At 45.6% G+C, this 22,078-nt stretch overlaps 2 protein-coding genes across 2 annotated transcripts in view; both read right to left on the bottom strand.

Moving 5' to 3' along the window:
- Positions 1-1,244: 1,244 nt before the first annotated feature.
- Positions 1,245-18,333, bottom strand: SHISAL2A (shisa like 2A). Its single transcript, XM_032844201.1, has 3 exons — positions 17,916-18,333; positions 11,282-11,421; positions 1,245-1,510 (listed from the first exon to the last, which is right to left on the bottom strand). Exons 1-3 carry the CDS (start codon positions 18,095-18,097, stop codon positions 1,257-1,259), a joined length of 576 nt encoding a protein of 191 aa, XP_032700092.1. The 5' UTR covers positions 18,098-18,333; the 3' UTR covers positions 1,245-1,256.
- Positions 11,319-22,078, bottom strand: part of GPX7 (glutathione peroxidase 7) — a 27,066-nt gene continuing 16,306 nt past the window's right edge. The window contains exon 3 of the mRNA XM_032844200.1: positions 11,319-11,421. Coding sequence (XP_032700091.1) covers positions 11,393-11,421 — 29 coding nt within the window. The 3' untranslated portion in view covers positions 11,319-11,392. The remainder of the gene's footprint in view (positions 11,422-22,078) is intronic.

Here is a 22,078-nt window from a genome sequence, read left to right as displayed (position 1 = left end):
CTGTGGCTGATTCCCTGTTGTTTCTGGTAACCCATGCGAGTCCTGGCACAGAATAGACACTGCTGGATGTATGATAAGCAGACAAGGTGCTGGGTTCAGAGTGCTAAAAATAAAAGACACATATATGTGCACATATGCACACACACACACACACACACACACAAAACAACAAATGAAGACCAAAACCAAGTTCTCTCAATTTCCAGCCTAGACCACTTCTGCAGGTGACTCACCCCCTGCCTTGTCACCCTACCATGTGCCCTTGGCTGGCTCAGGCCCCATGCCCAAATATCTAAGAGTGGCCATTTCACTGTCGCCAAATCCAGCAGCAGGTCATATCACCGCCAGAAATGTTGAGAGCTGCTTTCAGTGGCCACTGATTCTCTCCAATCCTTGCCTTGTACTCCCAAGGCAAAGCCTAAAGCAACTGCCAAAGTTAAGATGAAGAGAATAGGCAGGAGAGGGGTGGCAGTCAGCCATCCTGCCCTAAGATTCCTTACCAGTAAACTAATAATAATAACAATGATGATGATGATGATAGCTAACACATAGCGCCTTTTTTTTTTTTTAAAGATTTTATTTATTTACTTGACAGAGAGAGATCACAAAGCAGGCAGAGAGGCAGGCAGAGAGAGAGGAGGAAGCAGGCTCCCTGCTGAGCAGAGAGCCCGACGCGGGGCTCGATCCCAGGACCCTGAGATCATGACCCGAGCCGATGGCAGCGGCTTAACCCACTGAGCCACCCAGGCGCCCCCACATAGCACTTTTCATGTGCCAACGCTGTTCTAAGTACTTTGCTTGGACTAAGTAATTTAATCCCCACCCCCCCACTCCTTCTCATTCTGTTCCTCACAGCAGAGTTGCAGGAGAACTAGGAGTCACCTGCCTCTGGGTCCCAGCCATCTTCCTGGGGGATCCTAAATATACCTGCTCTGTAACAGGAAGACCAAGTCAGAGTTCTCTGACCTCCCCCTTAGGCGAGCGGCTCCTGTGAGACTCCATAACCCCAGGCTTCCCCCTGACTGCGTGGAGTTGTTACTGACCATTTCCCCCGGGCACATGTCTAAACTCTCTTTGACTCACAGGCGGCAAGGCAGAGCAGTGTAACTGGGTCCAAAGCAGGGCCTGGGTGGAGTTGCTGGGGAAAGCCCTCATTTATCCCACCAGTCTCCCAAGTCCCTTTGATCATCCCTACCCCCACCTTTCATGGAAAAGAGGCTCCAGAAAAGGATGGTGTAGAGATATTTATTGGATGTTTATGGGGTTGGTCCACATGGGTCTAGATTTGGGACAAGGGCCTCCTGAGGGCTGCCTGGGATGTCACTGGCAGTCACTGTGGCCATGAAGCAGTGCTGGAGCAGGCGTTTGGGGTCCATGGCCTGCTCCTCATTGTAGTCTAGCCGTGGGTTCAGGAAGGGGTGATTCTGCCAGGGAATGCTCACTCCTGGCACCTCCACTGAATTGCCTGCGTTTCCACCTTGGCGGCCAGGGGGCGCTTCCTCCTTGGGGTCTAGAAAACAGCAAGCACAAGGCATTCCTCTTACAGACCTTCTTCCCCCAGTCAAACTCACCCTGGCCAATTTTCCTGAGTGCTCACCTTGGGCAGGACTGCACTCAGTCTTATATGCATCATTCGCTTAACAAATATTTATTAACAACATACTACATCATTCAATAGCAGCTGTCAGTGTTTCTAATGAACTTAAAGTCTAGTGGGGGAGACAGACAATAAACAATTGTTAGGAAAAAATGAAGACTTGACCTTGACCATAAACCCATGAGGTAGGTACTATTAAAAACTCATTTTATAGATGAGGATACAGGCTGACTACACAGCTAGCATGCAGAGATGTGTTGGAAAATTTAAAACATACATTATTCTCTTCTTTAAGAATAGATTCAATGACACGCTGCTGATTTATCCTCTCCTCCTCTTGTATACAAGCTTGAAAGGAGGCTCACTTGACATTAGTATTCCCCACTTACCATTCATTACTTATTCTGCCAAAATTTATTTGGTTTCTGCTCCCAACATACCTCAAAATATTTTGTCACTAAATCCCACAGTCACTTACAAATCCTTATCTCCCTTGACTTGTCAGGAGCATTTGACATAATTGAGCATTCTTGCCTTTTTTGGATAAAATGTGTATCAAGTGTTCAGGGGTACCTGGCTGGCTCAGCTGCTGGAGCATGACACTCTTGATCTCAGGGTTGTGGGTTAGAGCCCCATGTTGGATATAGAAATTATTTAAAATAAAATCTTAAAAAACAAAAAAACATATCAACTGTTCAAGCCAGAAATGTGAGTCACCAAGTCCCTCTGATTTCATCAATTACCATCTTCCATATTCACCCATTTCTCTACATCTTCATGGCCACCACCCTCGATCAAGCTTTTCATCTCCTTCCTCCCAGACCACTGGAACAGCCGCTAGTTGGGTCTCCTTCAGTCTACCCTCCACTTTGTAGCCAGAGAGAACACTCTAAAGTCAAGTGAGTCCATGTACTGTTCTTTCTCAAAAGCCTTCAGTGTCTTCTCATTACCTGTTATCCTTGGGGTGGCATTCAAGGCTCTTCACATACTGGGCCTATCCCTTCTCTTTGGCTTCATTACTATCACTCTTAAGAACTCTGTGTTTGCGACACCAAGGTTTTCATTGTACCCTAAATAGCTCCATTCCTTTACATCTCTGATTTTTTGCTTATGCTGTTACTTCTGCCTGGAATGACATTTTTTACCTTCTCTGTCTAGAAAACTCCATTGATGGTGGGGGGGGCAGGGGATACCCAGGAAGAATGAGAACTTTGAAACTAGGGGAAGAGTGAATTTTAAGAAGCAAGTTATATTGGACATTGGAGTTGGCTATCTAACATTCACTCCACCTCTTCCCATCTGGTAATAGCAATTATATTTGGTATTGGTCCCATCCCAACTATAGGTGTGGGGCCTGGTTGAGCTGAGCCAATCAGATAATCCTATTCCTTTGCCACATGGCTCAGTAATGGGTGCATAGCATTTCCCTGAGGACAATGATTGGTTTAGGGATGGACACATGACCTGAATGGTCCAATCAGAGTAGAGCTCAGCTCCCTGCACCTTTGAAGGAAGAGATAGTTCCCTCTTTCTTCTCCTGGCTAGAGGGAAACAAAAAGCTGGTGGCCCCAGGGACTGTTGGTAGCCAACTTTCTACCTTAAGAAAAGTCAGCCTGAGGAGTAAGCCAACTCAAAATAGAGGGTAGAGTTGAAAGAACCTTAGAGGATGGAGCCGCAAGCCTGACAACATAGTGAACTTCTATTTCAACCATGCATAAAGCCCACCTTTCTTGTAGACTTCTCACCTACAGAGCCAATAAATTTCCTTTTTTTGTTGTTTGTTTTGTTTTGAATTTTCTATTCTTAAAGAATTGAAGACTCTTAAGAAGTAAAAAAAGAAAAAAGTACACTTATCCTTCACCCAGCTTTCCCCAATGATAACATCTTAAACAACCATAAGATAACTTCAAAACTAGGAGACTGACATTGATACAGTATGATTAACTAAACTACAAATCCTGTTCAATTTCTACCAGTTTTTATATGTACTCTTTTTGTGGTGTACTATCAAAGTTTATCACATATATAGACTTACATAATCACGGCCACAATCAGGATAAACTCTTCCGTCACCACAAAGAAACTTCCTCATGCTTCCTCTTTATACTTGAACCTTCCTTCTAAATCTAACTCCTGGGGGCGCCTGGGTGGCTCAGTTGGTTAAGTGACTGCCTTCAGCTCAGGTCATGATCCCGGAATCCCCGGATCAAGTCCCACATCAGGCTCCCAGCTCCATGAGGAGTCTGCTTCTCCCTCTGACCTTCTCCCCTGTCATTCTCTCTCTCACTCTCTATCAAATAAATAAATAAAATCTTAAAAAAAAAAATCTAACTCCTGGTAACCACTAACCCATTCTCTATTACTATAATTTTGTCATACCGGAAGTGTGATATAAATGGAACTATGTGGTATACAACCTTTTAAGATTGGGTTTTTTCACTCTTTATAACATCCTTGAAATCCACTGAAGTTTTGTGTGCATCAGTAGTTCATTCCTTTTTATGGCTGCATATATTCCATTGTATGGTTGTACTATCTGCTCATTGAAGGACTTTTGGGTTGTTTCCAGTTTTTGTCAATTGCAAATAAAGCTGCTATGAACATTCATGTTTAGGTTTTGTGCAGATGTACATTTTCATGTCTCTAGGATAAATACATAGGAGTGTAATTGCTGATTTATATGGTGTAGTGGGCTGAATAGTAACCCCTGGATATTAGGTCTTAATCTCTGGAACCTATGAATGTTACTTTATATGATAAAATTTGCCAGATGTGATTAAATTACAGTGTTTTTTTTCCCCCTTAAAGATTATTTACCTATTTGACAGAGAGTTGGGGGAGAGTGCAAGCCAGGGGAGCTACAGAGAGAGGGAGAAGCAGGATCCCCACCGAGCAGGGAGCCCAATGCAGGGCTTGAAACAGGACCCCGAGACCATGACCTGAGCCAAAGGCAGACTCTTAACCAATTGAGCAACCCAGATGCCTCAAATTAAGGATTCTGAGATAAGGAGCTTATCCTGAATTATCTGGGTGGATCCTAAATGCCATCAAAACTGCCTCTATAAGAGAAAGGCAGACAGAGACGGACCCACGCACAGTGATGTAAAGACACATGTAGGGATTGCAGTGATACAGCTCCAGCAGAGGGATGCTGGCAGTCACCAGAAACTGGACAAGGCGAGGAACTTATTCTCCCCTGGAGCCTTTGATTTCAACCCAGTGAGACGGATTTTTGTATTTTTGGCCCCCGGAAATGTGAGATAATGCATTTCTGTTATGTTAAGCCACCTAGTTTGTGGAAATTTGTTACAGTAGCCATAGGTATCTAATACATAGAATAAGTGTATGTTTAACTTAATGAAAACACCAAGCCGATGGATGGTGAGAAGGGCCAATTAGGGATCTCCCATCAACACCTTTTAGAGGGAGAACTGAACTCTTGTCTATCAATGCCCCCCATTTTTTTGTCTCTTATTAAATGTGTCTAGGTTGGAATATCACCTCTACACTTACCTCATTCACCTCATCTGCAAAATAGAGTTGATAATCACCACTTGGTAGAGTAGTTGAGTAGTTTAAAGGGGATAAGGTGTAAAAAGCATAGCACCTAGCACAAGGGTAGGAACTCAGTCATCCTTCTGATCAAGTTAGTTCCTCACAAGGTACCAGAGTACCAGAGTAAGAAAGTTATGGTCTTTGTGCATCCTCAGTTTGGGGGATCGGGCTGTGGTGGGAGTGATGGGACATTACAGAATGCCTGGGCAGCAGGAGGAGCCTATTTTCAGAAACTCTGGTCCATTTCCACTCTGTCCTTGTTAAGGTACTTCCCACACTGCCCTTGTTCCCACAGTCAGGTATCATGGCCCCAAGATACAGTGCAATGATTGTAGGCTTTAGAATCTGGGAGATCAGGGTTGACTCCTCAGCAACACAGGCTCAGTAGCTCTGTGACTTGGCTAATTCACTTTTCTTGGCTAACCCTCCATTTCCTTTGCCGTATGATGGGGCTAATGATCTCTGCATATGTCCAATGAGAGGGAGACAGAAATGAGACACTTTTGTAAAGGTAAAACTCTGCTGAATGTAAGATAGTGGGCCTGTAAGCTGCCTCAGATGCAGGGGGGACAGGAGGCTCCTGGTAGATGCTGGGAGTTCAGAGGAAGGAGAGCACAGCACTTTATGAATGGGAGGAACAAAGTTGAGTTTGGGCAAAAGGCAGAGAAAGATGAAAGCTATCACTTAGTAAAAGGTCAGGAAATGCATTTTCCATCTTAAAAATAAGAAGCAAAGAGCAAGGATGCAAGCTGTCTCAAACCCTGGAAACTGAATTATCCAGCTGGTGGCTGATCAGTGAAAAATAGGAGGGTGGTTTTCATTCACAGGGTCAAGGCATGAACTGTATTTCCTTTGAGTCAGAAAGGCTTGAGGGGATAAAACAGGGAGAGGGGAGGGAAGGAGGACACAAGCAGGAGCACCCCACAGAACTCACCTGGTGACAGAGAAAGAATAGGACTTTGGAGACTCAAAAACACATGTATTAGAATTCCAGTTCCATGATTTACAAGCTGTAAACCCTTGGGCAAGTCATCTAACCTCCCCGATACCTGGATTTTACGTCTGTGAAACAGAGGCTAATAATATCTCCCGCACTGGGATAGTTGGGAAAATGAGATGAGATAGTGCATGTAAAGTTTCAGTGTCTGGTATGCAGTGAGGACTTTCCTTTTGCAGCATAGGGTAAGGAGACAAAGGAGAGGGGAGGCTGACATGACTCTGTCACTCGCTCACTAGGTGACTTTGGGTCCCTGTCTGTAAAATCCTCACTTGTAAAATGCATAGTAATAAGATCTATACTCCACCCAGTTACTGTGAAGAGCAAATGAGATAGTCTATTTAGAATTAGTTCATTCATTTTAACTGTGATATCATATTTCATTATTCCTCTCCTGAGGGACATTTAGTTTGTTTCTTATACAACAAGCTATCATGGATCTATCTGTACAAGTCCTCTCCTAGTGCAACTATTTCTCTAAGGTAGATAATTAGAAGTGGAATTATGGAGTCTAGGGTATAGATACTTTTAGTTTAAATAGATACTGCCAAGTTAGTCCACAAAGTGGTCATACCAATTTATACTCTTACCAGTAGCATATGACAGTATCAATTCCTCACAGTCAAATTTCTCTCTATTAATATGGCCAATTTTGGGACTTTGGCCAATGTAATTTTTTTTTAAAGTTTATTTATTGGGGCGCCTGGGTGGCTCAGTCATTAAGCGTCTGCCTTCAGCCCAGGTCTTGATCCCAGGCTCCTAGGATGGAGCCCTGCATCAGGCTCCCTGCTCAGCAGGAAGCCTGCTTATCCCTCTTCCCCTGCCCTCTCTTATGTTCCCTCTCTCACTGTGTCTCTCTCTGTCAAATAAATAATAAAATCTTAAAAGTAAATAAACAAATGAAGTTTATTTATTTATTTTAGTAATCTCTACCCCAATGTGGGACTTGAACTCACAACCCCAAGATCAAGAGTTGCATGCTCCTCTGACTGAGCCAGCCAGGCACCCCGCCAATATAATTGTTTAAAAAAGTTATATAATTGAGGTGCCTGGGTAGCTCTGTCGGTTAAGTGTCCAACTCTTGCTTATGGCTCAGGTCACAGTCTCAGGGTTGTGACATACAGCCAGCTGAGTGGCCCTCAGCATCCAGCAGGGACTCTGCTAGAGGACTGTCTCTCTCCCTATCCCTCCCCATCTGTGCACATACTCTGTCTCTCTCAATCTCTCCCAAATAAATAAATCTTCCTCTTTCTCTCTAAAATAAATATATCTTTAAAAAAATTTGGGCGCCTGGGTGGCTCAGTAGGTTGAGTGTCTGCCTTCGGCTCAGGTCGTGATCCCAGGGTCCTGGGATCGATCCCCACATCGGGCTCCCTGCTCAGTGGGGAGCCTGCTTCTCCCTCTCCCTCTGCCTCCTTCTCTCCCTGCTTGTACTCTCTCTCTCTCTAATAAATAATAATTTTTTAAAAATTTAAAAATTACATCATTCTTAAATTGCATTCTTCTTTCTTTCTTAATTGGGGTTGGGGAGCTGAAGGAGGAGAGAATCTTTTTTTTTTTTTTTTAAGGAGGAGAGAATCTTAAGCAGGCTCCACACCTGGCACAGAGCCCAACACAAGGCTCACTCTCACAACCCCGAGATCATGACCTGAACAGAAATCAAGAGTTGGACACTTAACCGACGAGCCACTCAGGTGCCCTGTATTCTTCTCATTATTAGTAGGGTTGAGCAGCACTTTTTGTGTGTATTGAGCATTTGTGATTTTTTTTTTTTTGTACATTACATTTTCCTCATTTGTTTAAAGATATGCCTATATATTCTGGATGTCAGTGTCATCTCTATTTTATATATAGTTGTATCTCATTATTCACAGTAGTTGTATTCTATAAAGTCACCACAAACACTGAATTAACGAATGCTGAATCATTGCTCCTATGGAAAATACAAGGTTAAGTTCCTATGGGCCTTTGGTCACAACAGTTTTGTCAACTGTCCAATGCATAAATTTGTTTTGTTTGAAGACACATGATTTAATATATATTATTGATTCATTAACATTGAACTCATGACCAACAGCACTATAACTCCTGCTTGAACCAAGTTTATCTAACACATGTATTTTCTGCACAGGGCACATCACAGCCTTCTTACACTTAGGAGTAGTAGAGAATATATCAGCACTACATTTGGGGGCCACTTTAAACAGTGAAGTTAACAAGAATCACAAAAATGCAAAAAACATGGCACTAAATAGACCCTTGTTTACAGTAGGAGAACTGAAAACAAGAAGGCAGAATGTAGACTTATTTAACATCAGCTGGGAATGTGTGTGATAGGGCAACCCAAATTTTTTGCTGCTCTGCACATGTCCACACCACAAATTACCTCAAAAGCACTGCAATTATTGATTTGGAGGTTACAGATAAATTTTAGCAAGTAAACAAATTTGCAAATATCAACTGTGTGAATGAGGATTGTCTATATGTATGTATTTATCTTTATGTTTATAAAACCTTTGTAGTCCATCACTTGTTTTGTAATGTTATGTATGATGTCTTTGTATATTCTTTTTTTTTGAGAGAGCCCGGGGGGTAGGGGGGGTGGGGGGGGAAGAGTAAGTGCATAGGGAGGGGCAGAAGGAGAGAGAGAATCTTAAGTAGGCTCCCTGCTGAGCACTGGGCCCTCTCAGGCTCATCCCATGACCCTGAGATCATGACGTGAACCAAAATCAAGAGTTGGATGCTTAATTGACTGAGCTACCCAGGTGCCCCTGTCTTATTTTTATTTCATGATTATTTGGATTTGATGAAGGTAAATTTGCCAATTTTCCCCTTATTTAAAAAAGTTAAATGTTTTATTCAAATTCCTATATTTTAATTAATCTGTTTCTAGACTCTCTTTTTATTCTAGGGTTTTTCAGATTGACACTGTTTACATTTTGGGTTGGATAATTCATTGTTGTGGAGCATTGTTCTCTGTATTGTAGGAGGTTTAACAGTATCCCTGGCCTCTACCAAGAGATACCTTCCCCAGTTGCGACAACCAAAAACGTCTCCAGACATCGCCAAATGTCCCTGGGGGGTTGGGTGGTAATATGCTCCCCATTAAGGACCACGGCATTGCCCAATTCTGTCAACTGCTGTGCCAAAATCAAGTGGACAATTTTTCAAACTTTTAAAAATGTCTCTTACCTGATAGGGCAAGTCCCTCCTCTTTTTCTTTTTCAAAATTGTTTTGCACTTTTACTCTTCTAGATACATTTTAGAACCAATTTGACAAATTCCATGAAACGTTTTCTTGGGAATTTCATTTATAGATTAATTTGGAAGTGACAGGTCTGTGACATCGAGCCATCTGTCCACATACATGCCATATCTCATGAGATAGTTTCTTTGATGCCTTTCATTAACTTCTATGATTTTTCTCTATAAAAGTTGAAGCCTGAGCTGTCTCTGGTCTCCCTGGGCTGTCTGGATCTATACTCAGGCTTTCTTCCTGTTTCCCTGCCAGCCTCCCAGGTTTCTGACTACAAGGCAAGCCAGAAGAATCCTCCTACCCTCAAAAGCCATCCCTCCTGCTCTTCAATGCTCAGCAACAGAAGGATTATTTATTGCCACTGGGATCTGAGAAGGGCTCTTCGTGCTGCTGCTTGTTGCACAAGTTGATGTCAAGCTGGAAAACTAATCTTTTACAACTAAAAGGGCCCTGTCTGTCATTCTCTGAAATTTAGCTACTACCCACCTTTCTACTGCCCTGATCATTGCCACCACTCTGCTTCTGCTTAGCTTAAATTCCTGCCTGGCCTTCTTTCATACGGTGCCCCAGGATGAATGACCCAGTCACTGCATAGGTCTTACTCAGAACAGCCCACACATTTTTACCCATTATCTATCCTATCCTGGAATGCCTTTTCTCCTTTTACCCAACCAACTCCTTTGCTAATTCAGCACTCATTCAAATATACTCTCCTTTTTGAAATTATCCTTATATTTGGTATTAAACAATTTTGTACTTAATTTCATATCTGCACAGACCCAGTGTGGTAGGCAGAAGAAAGAGCACGATTCAAGGTAGAAAAACATGGGCTGAATTTTAGCCTTACCGTTTATTAGCTGTGACACTTTGAGTAAGTCATCTAATCTGTCTTAGCCTTGATTTTCTCATCTGTAAAATGGAGATGATAATATTCATTTTGAGTGTTGTCTACCAAACTACACAGAAAGATCATTTGCCAGTAGGCACTTGTATCTTTCATAGTACCTTGCAGAAGTTGTAAAAGCGTGTGCAATAAAGACTTATGAAAAAGCAACACTTTTGGCAGGGGGGGGGTCCTTTGAGGCTCTAGGGGGCCTACGCCAATAATGAAGGAAGGGGTAGTCCAGCAATTCAGGTTATCAAAAAAAACAAAAACATAAAAACAAAAAAACCCACAACTATTTAATTTCTGAACAAACCAAGTTTGGAGAGCAGCAAGTTTTGCTTATTAATTCTATTTTGTTTGGGATAATATTAAAATCAGTTTTCATTCCCTAAGGCTAGAATTTTAAAGCAGTGTCTGAGAAAATCCACAAATGGATTAATCTTTGTGTGACAAATACAACGCTGACTATATCAAGTTATTCTGATAAACACTGAACACATTGAGCTGACTATGTCAAGTTATTTTGATAAATACTGAGTTGACTCTATCAAGTTATTCTGATAAACATTGAGCACATGAGGAGTTTGGGATGTAAATGTTCAGATTGTGAACCTCCTAAAAAATGTGCTACTGCTTCACAATATTCTAGGAACTCTTGTGAGGCAAAGGTTCCAAACGTCATCTAAATATCCCCCTTGGGGGCGCCTGGGGGGCTCAGTGGGTTAAAGCCTCTGCCTTCAGCTCAGGTCATGATCCTAGGGTTCTGGGATCAAGCCCCGCATCATCGGGCTCTCTGCTCAGTGGGGAGCCTGCTTCCTCCTCTCTCTCTGCCTGCCTCTCCACCTACTTGTGATCTGTCTGTCAAATAAATAAATAAAATCTTTAAAAAATAAATAAATAAATAAATAAATAAATAAATAAATAAATATCCCCCCTTTGTAAGGGTGCTAGCCTGTTTAATACAAGGAAATCATGAGGTTTGTTTCTTACCTGGAGGCTGGAGGTGTAAGCCTGGGTCCAACTTCGTGTGGGGCTTAGAGCTGATGAACAGGTAACAAAGCACACAGGCGGTGACAATGAAGGCCAGGAGAACCACGGCTGCTATGGATAGGCCCACAAGGGCACCAATGCTGGGGAGAGAAGATCAGAGGGAGCCGAGTGTCGGGAAGGGACTTAGGAGGTAACCTATGATGACGTATGAAGTGCTGTTGGTGTTACAGGCACCAGCAGGCTTCAACTTCTGTTCTGTCTCTATTTACCGTAGGCTGTTTGTGGCTAAGCATGAGACAGAGTGTTAGCTATATGCCCAGGACTCACCACGTATGTAACGACTTGCGTCAGCGCCACCACATAGTTGGGACTCAGTACATGTTCCCTTTCTTCTCTTCTCCTTCCTTCCCTACTTTCTTCGACTTGATTCCCGCCCACCCTGCCCAGGGAGCTGGAGATGGTCTTAAACAGCCCTCCCCACAATGCCGATTCTTAGAAATCAAGACACATAGCAGGCCTTAGCTAAAAACTAGCTGTCCTTTCAGCCTCAAGGTAGTTTCTGACTCACCCTCCAGTGGGTCATCATGCCAGTGTGGACTCCATGTTTAGAAGACCTCCCCACAGCCGTTCCTTCACCCTCCAATCTTGTCGCCCCTGCCCCAAGTCAGGCCCTCGGCATCTGCTCTCCAGTCGACTACCTCCTGGCTCATTTGGGAGTCACTGTCTTTCCTGTTTCACATGATTCCTCCCCCATCATCTCCCCACATTAGAGTTTTACTTGTCTTTGAAGGCCCATTTCAAATGTCTCCTCCTCAATAATGCTTTCCTTGGCCATCTTTCTCTCTCCTTTTCCCCCTATGCCAGGCTAATCCACCCAGGACACTTCTGGGGCCTTTAGCACTTTCCACTGGGTCAGGCAGCCCTGTGTGGTAGGAAAGAACAAAGGGCTTTGGAACCAAACCTGCCTGGATTAGGACCCAGGTATATAACAACTCACTCTAAGGTCTTGATGAAGTTATTATACCTTTTGAGCCTCAGCTTCTTTGTCTGAAAAGTGAAAACGATCAAAACACAGTATTTCACAGAGGTACCTGGGTGGCTCAGTCAGTTAAGTGCCTGCCTTCAGCTCAGGTCATGATCCCAGGGTCTTAGGATAAAGCCCCACATCAGGCTCCCTGCTCAGTGGGGAGTCTACTTACCCTTTCCCTCTGCTGCCCCCCATGCTTGTGTGTGCTCTCTCTGTTAAGTAAATAAACAAAATCTAAAACACACACACACACACACACATTCATACAGTACTTCACAGGTGGTAGTGAGGATGACTAATATATGCAATATTCTTGACACATAGTAGGTGTTCAACATATTCCTCATGTGTTCCTTCAAGGAAGAATCAGACCATAAATAATGAGCTTTGTCCTCCTCTTGCAGAAGCCCTAGCACATAGTAACCATTTCGTAAATATTATTGAATACCTACTGTGTATTAGGCACTGTGCGATTTTCCCCCAACAATAATGGATAGGTCAGCAGCAGGCTTTGTTTGTGTCTATGAAGCCTATGACTTTTTTTTTTTTTAAGCCTTTTTTTTAAAAGGTTTTATTTATTTATTTGACAGACAGAGAGAGATCATAAGTAGACAGAGAGGCAGGCAGAGAGAGAGGGGAAACAGGCTCCCCGCTGAGCAGAGAGCCCAATGCAGGGCTCGATCCCAGGACCCTGAGATCATGACCTGAGCTGAAGGTAGAGGCTTAACCCACCGAGCCACCGAGGTTCCCCTCCTGTTTATGACTTCTTTACCAGCTTTTCTGGCCACTCCTCTCCCTGACCCCAGCCCCAGACTCCTGCCCTTGCTGCTTCTGCCAAATTTTGGTCCCAGCTAGCTGATGACTTATTTTCCATCTAATTGATAGCTAAGTTCCACTAAGCAGAACAACCTTAGAGCTTTGGAAAATCTGTCTTCCCATGGCTAAATAAATTATTGAACACCACTGCAGTGGAATAGTATAGAGCCATTAAAAACATGTTTTCAAGTAATATTTAAGATCAAGGATAGGGATGACTGGGTGGCTCAGTTGCTTAAGCATCTGCCTTTGACTTGGGTCATGATCCTAGTGTCCTGGGATCAAGTCCCACATCGGGCTTCTTGCTCAATGGGAAACCTGCTTCTCACTTTCCCTCTTCCTACTGCTTCCCCTGCTTGTGCATGCTTTCTCTCTCTCAAAAATATAAATAAATAAATAAAAATCTTTTAAAAATAAAATTTTAAAAAGATCAAGGATAAGTTCTGATGAGATAATGCTAAGTGAAAAGAGTAGAACATATTACTAAATATACGGCATAACTCCAACTTAAATAAACATAAACATATACGTAAGTATACATATGTAAGGTTGGGTGGAAATATACCAAAATGCTAACAGGCTGTCTCTGATTATAGTGTGGGCTGTGGATGTCCTGCCTGTGTCCCGTGGGGTCTTGTAATTGTAGAATATTCTGGCCAGGGTTTCAAATGCCACCATCTGTATCCCTTGGCTTGAGGGCTTTCTTTGGGCCCAGAACAGTCTCATCTGTACATTGAGCAGATCAGAAGTGCAGGAAAATTAGTCCCTCGCTTCTCCCATCACCATACACCCAATGATTGACACAATTGTATGTGAATACCCGGTTTCCTGGCTCTCAGGTGGGATAATTCTGGGGTGTAATTTCTACAGGGCCGGCAGAGTTCGGCAGGTATAAGCTCCAGCGACCCTCAGTGGTGACCCACTATTGTTTGCTCATACCCTTCCCTGCCTCCTTTTGCCAGCCTCTACCTATGTTTTCTAGGATGGTTTTCCATACAAACTACTTGCCCTCAAATCCTTGTTTCTAAGTCTTTTGGGGAATCCGAGCTAAGCCACTAGATCTCCCGTGATTCCCCTATCCTTTCCACACGTTCCATATTGAGCATGCAGTCTCTTTTAGTTCTTGTAAGTACTTTAATGAAATATTATTTCCCCTTCCAAGATATGCTCACTGTTTATAAGGCTATTATCTGGAAGGCCTGTGCTGCAATAGGGACCCCACACTTTACATGGGACATCTGTGGCCAGCAGGATGGAAAGGGCCCTCTAAACGTAAGGTCCTTTGAGGAATGGGTGAGAGAGCTGGCGGGAGATATCCCAGATTAGCAGTCAGTCAGGGAGCCAGCGCTGTCTCTGATGGTTTCTCTGGGGACTGAAGAACCAGGCCCCAAGACCAGAGCTGGGAACAACAGAGGAGGCTCCAAGTGGAAACATCTGTGCTTGGCAGAAGATGAACTTTAAATGATGGGAGTTGTCCCCAGGTGAATGGACTGCCTCGAGAGGCGGTAAGTTCTGTATTAAAGCACCGGTTTGTAAAGAACACTGGGACGAGTACACTTCTCAGTGAAGCTGGAGTTTCCTGCCCTGGCTGAGAAACTGAAGAGCTGCTGGCCTTCTAGGAGTTCACAGAGCCGTAACTCTGAGAGACAAGATAACACACTGACCCCTCGGAAAGAACTGGAGAGGCGGTCTAATATTTCTCCATTAGGGCTTTTGAGTCAGGCAGCTCTAAGTTCAAATCTGGGTTCTGTCATACATAAACTGAAAAATCCTTCATCTCTTGATCTCGTTTTCTTCATTTGTTAAAGCTCCTGTCTCACCAGGTGTCCCTGAAGGTGAGACGAGATGGTGTATATACAGCGGCCGACAACCGATTCTGCCCTGCGCAAGGCTGCTGCCTTTTGGCTCATGTCCTGGTAAAAAACAGAGCTACTAATAGAGGGTGTTTGGAAAGTGGACCAGACATGTGATAGCACCAGCTGCTTCTCCACAGGGAGTCTTCACTTCCTGAGACACACTTTTAGAGACAGCAATTCTCCTGGAGCACCATCCACGGAAAAAGTTGTTTACCTGCAGATTTTTATGTTTTTAAGGACCAACTTTCATGAAAAAGGCCAAATGGAGTTGAGAGCAAAACAAGATCTCCGCCCTGCCATGGTGGGGCTCTGAGGAGCACTCCAGAAGCCTTGTTTTAGGGCTAAACCCTAAAAGTACTCTAAAGTACACCGATTACCTAGATGCCCTGGGGACCCTCCTTTCCTCTTCTCCACTTTGCAACTGTCTGTGATGTTTATGAACCACGTTATGTCCAAGCCAAGGAAGAGTCAACCCTGCAGGCCAAACCTCGCAACTGCCCTTGAGGCCACAGAATGGGAGCACACTGACACGTGATGTGACCTCAGAGGTCACCCCATTCAACCCTCCACCTCACTGAACCACTAAAGCATTCCACATATCATGAGTGGGCCAAAGCAACAGGAGGGTACCACAGGGGTGTTAGAGGGAAGGAGGTGTCAGAAGAGGGAGGGGATCTTGGCTAGGTGCTGATGGGGTGTGTGTCTCCAAGGGCCAGCACAGTGCCCAGAAGGCAGCAGAGGGTCACTGGGTGTCCTTTCAAATGATCTGAGTAGAGGGGGTTCTGAGAGAGCCAGGCTAGGTTTAGGCAATTGTGCCACAGGACAAGCCCGGACTTGGGCCAGAAAGGCCTGAGTTTTCATCCCAGCTCTGCCACTTGCTCTCACTAGGGCCTCACCAGGGAGTACCTTAGCGGCTTTCAAGTGTTCTCATCTGTAAAATGGACAGAAGGGTTGTGAACATGTGACTACATCTAACTCTTGGTTCATCCTTGCTCATGTTTAAATCTCAGTCCACCAAGACATTGCTAGAAGATCTTAGACGATTCACTTTCATACTCCAAGCTTCACTTTCCCACCTGTGAAACAGGGAAAGAAACTCCCTTCTACTGAGTGCCTACAGTATGTACTAGTCTCTTTCACACGCATTATTTCACCTAATCTTCACAATTCCACAAACAGGTAGTACGATTGCCATCTTGAAGATGAAAAAAGAGGCTTAGAGATAATTTGGCCAAATTCACATAGCTACTAAGTGACAGAGCCACAGTTTGGGTTGACGGGGTTCTAATCAGCCCCAGAGTTCCACACTGTCTCTATACCTCAAAGGGAAGTCAGTGCTATCATATTTCACACCAGCTCAGTGCTAAGTACACAGTGGGTCTTCAGCAACTACTCCATTGTTATACTCTAGGTGAATGTCATATCTCTCTAAATGGATAGTGGGCCTCCTCAGGGGGAGGGAATAATTAATTTTTGTGTCCCTATTGCCTACGATAGTATCTGGCACAAAGCAAAGGCTATAAGGAATGAATGAATATGTGGCTAAATAGAGAATAAGCTAATATATTCCTCAGGTTACAGATAGTAACCGAATATGCAGGACTGGCAAGCCTGGCTATCTGAAAATAGTTGAATGGTCTAGAAAAAGCGATTATCTGTAATTGTCAGTGGCATATGTCAAGTTGTCAAGTTCACCTCTTTGTCTCTTTGATCCTAGTCAGAAATCAGGGCAATCCTTTATCATACTCTTCATCTGATAGCTGTAAAGACAGGCTCAAAGAGGTTTCTGTGGCCAATGTCCTTTCCCACCCAGAGGGTATGCAGCCTCTGGTCACACACCTCCAGGAACAGGAAAATCACTGTCTCCTGAGATGGCCCACTCCATTTTTACTGATGCCTATTTCCCAGAGCAGGCTTAGGCTCGGGTCCTATTTTCTGGGTGAGGCCTCTGGAGACTGATAGAGACTGAGACCCACTGCCCTCTCAGCACCACACTTAAGGTTCCAGGAATGTCAGCACTGGCCTATCTACTCCCCGCCCTGAACAGGCAGGGAAACTAAGGTCCTTTGGGTGGGGATTCACCCAAATTACATTTCTGTTAATCTTTACTGAGCTGGATTCTGCTGTGGCCTTATGATGTTGCATGCAGCTCTGATCTCTTGGTCCTCTGCTTTAGCTAGGGAGTAGAGTACATCCCCAGGACCCACCCCTGGCCTGGCACAGCTAAGTGCTCTGTAAGGGGTAGCTGAAAGAATGACTAAATCTAAGGAGGAAGAAAGGGCTGAGCCTCAGCTAGGCTGGGACTGACTTGGGGTGTAGCATGACAGGAGGAGTAAGACTTGTGGCTGAGGTCTGGATGTAGGGCTAGACCATGTTTGGAGTCAGGGTGGGCGGGAGAGCTGAGGTAGGTTCCCTGGAGGACTCGGGGAGGTTGGGGCTGGTGATCAGTATTGCCTGGGGAGTGAGTAAAGTCAGGAATGAGGTCAGGCTCATATTAGGATGGGTACCCTGGTGAGCTCTTGGATTAGGGTAGAGTTTGGGTTTCCTGTGAATGTGGGAGATGGGAGTGTTGTGTCAGGGACAGGGTTGGTGTGTAATCTGGGGCTGGGTTCATGGTGGCAGAGGATGACACTGGGAGTAGAGATGGACTCAAGTTTCTCCAGGGTGGAGTTGAGGGTGAGGTTCAAGTTTGGATCCCAATAACTGTTCAGGTCAGGATGGGGGAAGGGGTTTACAGAGGGAGCTGGCTTGGTGACAGGGTGAGAGCGAAGGTCAGTATTGGAACGGAAGGGCTAAAGGGCAGGTGCGGTCGATGCTGATGTTGGGGTGGGCACGTGGGTGAGGACTGAGGGTTTAGCTCGCGCTGGGCTGAGGGTGCAGCGAGGGGCTAAGACTGGAGTGGGGTTGGAGCTGGGGTTAGGGCCACGGTCGGTACCTGAGCCACCACATGTAGCTGTGCTCGTAGGGGAAGAAGCTGTGCGGGTCGTCGCAGCAGTACTTGTGGTCGCGGAAGCCGCAGCAGAAGACGGCGGCCGCCTCGCCCCCCGGCCGCGGGCAGCTGAAGCCGCGCACCACCTCCTGCTCCGCGCTCACGTAGCTCGTGCAAGCGCCGCTCATCGCGCCCGGCGCCGGGCCCGTCGCCACCTGGGGCCACCAGACGGCCGGGCAAGCGAGGAACGGACAGAGACAAAACTGAGCCAGAGAAAGAGACGGAGGGAGAGAAAAGCAGAGAGAAGCAGCGAGACAGAGAGAGACGCGGCGAGTGGCGCGGAGACGCAGCGGCTAGAGACCTAGAGTCCCGGAGGACCGAGAAGGGCCACCAGGTACGCGGACCGAGCGCGGCGGGAGAGGATGTGGAGAGGAGACAGAGAAGGGAGGAGGGCGGAGGAGCAGTGGGAGTGGAGAGCGGCGGGAGGGCGCCGGGGAGACCCGGCGCCAGAGCGCGAGCGCGGGGCGGGGGGACCGGAGGGGAGGGCGACCCGCGGCGCCGAGAGGAGGGAGCTGCCGGGAGGGAGCCTTCTGGGCGCGGGTCTATGCCCGCGCTTCCCCCACTCGCCTCACAGCGTTCTCAGTGTATGCATGAGGGTGCTGGGAGCTCGCAGAGACTAGGCGACACGTCCAAGGTGGCAGGGCGGGAATCGAAGCCGCCGCCGTGGATTCCACCGCTGCTCTCGAGCAGCCTCCTGCTGCTGGGCGCTGTGCTCCTCGCCGGCATCTCAGGGCAGGTCCAGGCGAGTGCGGGACACAGCGGCCAGGCAGCGACCGCACGGTTTTCGATCAGTATGGATGACTAGTACACTACTTCGCTGAACCTCCACACCAACCCAGAGGACCAGGGATTTTCAAACCCATTTTATAAACGAGAGCTGAGCGCCAGAGAGGTCATTTCCCCCAGTCCTCAAGTCCGTGGGATTTTAACCTGGGTCCGTGTAGTACCTAAGCCCTTGTTCTTTCCGGGGTTCTCACTGTGCCTCTTTTTCCAGTGGACTTTTTCAAAAAGACTTTATTATTATTTTTTAAAGATTTTATTTATTTATTTGACAGAGAGATCGTGAGAGAGGGAACAGAAGCAGGGGGAGTGGGAGAGGGAGATGCAGACTCCCCACTGAGCAGGAAGCCTGATGCTGGGCTCAATCCTGGGATCATGACCTGACCCAAAGGCAGGTGCTTAACAACTGAGCCACCCAGGCACCCCAAGAATTTATTTTTTAAAAGATTTTGCTTATTTAAGAAAGAGAGCAGCAGGCACACAGGCTGGGGGGTGGGGAGAGAGCAGGGGACTCCCGGCAGTGTAGGGGGGAGGGTGCTGGACCCCAGCACACTGGGATCATGACCTGAGAGGAAGGGAGACTCAGAACCGACTGAGCCACCCAGAAGTCCTACAACCTTGAGATCAAGAGTCATTCCCTCCACCAACTGATCCAGTCAGGCCTCCCTCCAGTAGAGTTCTAAATGTCTTCAGCCTCTGGCTTCCTTGCCTGTCTATTCCTTCCCTGAGCAGTTAACTCATGTAACAAGAGGGCTACATGATGTCCCAAATGGAACCCCACTCCCCAGGAAGCAAAGCGGGCACACCTCTCCACTCTCAGAAATTATTTCCAGGTGACAAGAGCAGTGTTCTCACTAGGATCGGGGGATAACAGTCTGAAAGGGCCATATATGGCCCTTAGAAATTTCCTATCTGTCCTCTCAGGGTAAACTGGAAAAACTGAGGCTTTGAGAGGTACACAGCTTGGCCCAGTCACACTGATTCAAGACTAGAGACTCCTGAACTTTAGTTATCGCATTTTAAAAAAGTTTTTAAAAAAGATTTTATTTATTCATTTGAGAGAGAGTGCGAGCAGGAGGGAGAGGCAAAGGGAGAAGCAGACTCCCTGCTAATCCAGGAGCCCAAGATGGAGCTCTGTCCCAGGAGCCAGAGATCATGACCTGAGCTGAAGGCAAACGCTTAACCATCTGAGCCACTCAGGTGCCCCTAGTTGTCCCATTTTATATGAGCTTTAGTCGTTCCATTCAGCTAGTCACAGGATATTGGGCTGAAAAAGACCTGTGGGACATGTAACCAGTTAATGAGTCACAGCTAGTTTTAAAAAATAATCATTAGTAACACCGGGGTGGCTTAGTCCATTAAGAGTCAGACTTTTGAGCTAAACTCAGGTATTGATTTCAGGGTCGTGAGTTCAAGCCCCAGGTTGGGCTCCATAATGGGAGTGGTGCCTACTTAATAAAATAAATAAAAATAAAAAAACAATAATTAAATGGAATAGAAAAAGTGCACTGGGGCACCTGGGTGGCTCAGTGGGTTAAAGCCTCTGCCTTTGGCTCAGGTCATGATCCCAGGGTCCTGGGATCGAGCCCCTCATCGGGCTCTCTGCTCAGCGGGGAGCCTGCTTCCTCGTCTCTCTGTCTCTGCCTGCCTCTATGCCTACTTGTGATCTTTGTCAAATAAATAAATAAAATCTTAAAAAAAAAAAAAAAAAGAAAAAGTGCACTGTGGGATAGTAAAGCAAAGTATTCTTTCATAAAATGCTTATTTCAGTTACATATGTATGTACATATGTATTATGGACCAGAGCACAATGTAAAATGCATTTCTTGCTTTGAGTCATGTCAAAAAGGTTTGAAAGCCACTGAGTCTCTCATTGGACAGATGGGCAGGGGCTAGCTCAAGATGACAAGATCTTTAGCTCTTCTAATTTTTTACAGGAATGGGTAGAGTAGGAAATAGTTATTGTGATGCCCAGGACACCCCTATTTCTCCATCCTTTGCTTTTGGTGCGTGGGGTAAACACGGGCATCAGGCACTCTGCACTCAAAGCTTAGCTCTCCCCGTTCCTTGATACTTCTCTGTGCTTCAGGTTACCTTTCTTCATCTAGGCCAGCTTCTAATGCTAATGTGTGCCATGTTTTTGAGCTCAGCCCTGGAGTCCCTGAGAGGGATCAGATCTGGGTCTGCCCGTGAGAAACACGCAGGTGGTGGGAGAGTCACACAGATGATCATAGAACAGGGCAGTGAAAGGGGAAAGGTAGGGACCATGGCTGCAGAGAGGTCACTGTCTGAAGGAGAGAGGAAGAATTTCGAGGGGGTAGTATCCTCTAGGGTCACTATAAGGTTGGATATGAAAATTGGAGGGAATTGTTATTGTACCCCAGAAAACCTTTCTACTGAGCTATGCATCTCGGCAAACTGGAGGCTGGATCTTGTACACTAATGAAGGTGCACTTTGGCCTCTTTATTTATCAGATGGAAAGTAAAGGGGGTGGAGTGGAAATCCTGTGGAAAGGAGAGAGGTCTCCTAGAGACAGGGTTTAGCTGGGAGGTAGAAAGCACACTGCTCTGACTTTTGGGAAAATTGTGAAGCTGCCAACAGTTCCCAGAGCCCTTTCCCAGCCAAGAATTAACTTGTTCCTGGAGTGAGCCAAGCAGGGGTGATTGTGCCCCTGAGAAATAACAAACCCAATGTCACACAGCAGTTGCTGGTCCAGGCAGGACTGGCACTCAGGTCTGCTTAGCCAAGGGTTCCTTTGGCAGTCTGATGAAGACTTCTGGACCCCTATTCAGAAGAGTACTTTTAACGACAAAAAGTAAATTACTTAGGATAACAAGAATACCAGTTATATAGAATCATTATCAAAATATATATTTTAAAGGTTTTATTTATTTATTTGAGAGAGAGAGACAGGGAGAGAGAGCACAAGCAGGGGGAGGGGCAGAGGGAGAGGGAGAGGGAGAAGCAGGCTACCAGCTGAGCAGGGAGCCCGATGTGAGGCTTGATCCCAGGACTTTGGGATCATGACCTGAGCTGAGGTCAGACATTTAACCAACTGAGCTGCCCAGGTGCCCTTCAAAATATTTTTAAAAAAATATTTACTTTATGGAGCGCCTGGGTGGCTCAGTTGGTTAAGTGTCTGCTTTCAGCTCAGGTCATGATCCCAAAGTCCTGGGATCAAGCCCCACATCATCCCTTTCCCTCTGCTGCTCCCACTGCTGTGCTCTCTCTCTCTCTTTCTCTCTCAGTCTGTCAAATAAATAAATAAAATCTTTAAAAAATATATTTATTTTATGAATGTCTTTCCTTTTTAATTTTTAAAAAATTT

This window comes from Lontra canadensis, unplaced genomic scaffold (assembly GCF_010015895.1).
Source record: "Lontra canadensis isolate GAN:19392208 unplaced genomic scaffold, GSC_riverotter_1.0 scaffold148, whole genome shotgun sequence".
Classification (NCBI taxonomy): Eukaryota; Metazoa; Chordata; class Mammalia; order Carnivora; family Mustelidae; genus Lontra; species Lontra canadensis.
Note: the sequence above shows the minus strand (reverse complement) of the source record. Positions and strands in the feature narration are given on the sequence as shown.

Coding starts and splice junctions, on each gene's coding strand:
- SHISAL2A (XM_032844201.1), bottom strand. CDS start 18,097: ATGAGCGGCGCTTGCACGAGCTACGTGAGCGCGGAGCAGGAGGTGGTG. Junction 11,422..17,915: donor AGCTACATGTGGTGGCTCAG/GTACCGACCGTG, acceptor TTCTCTCCCCAG/CATTGGTGCCCTTGTGGGCC. Junction 1,511..11,281: donor CTTACACCTCCAGCCTCCAG/GTAAGAAACAAA, acceptor GCTGTTTTCTAG/ACCCCAAGGAGGAAGCGCCC.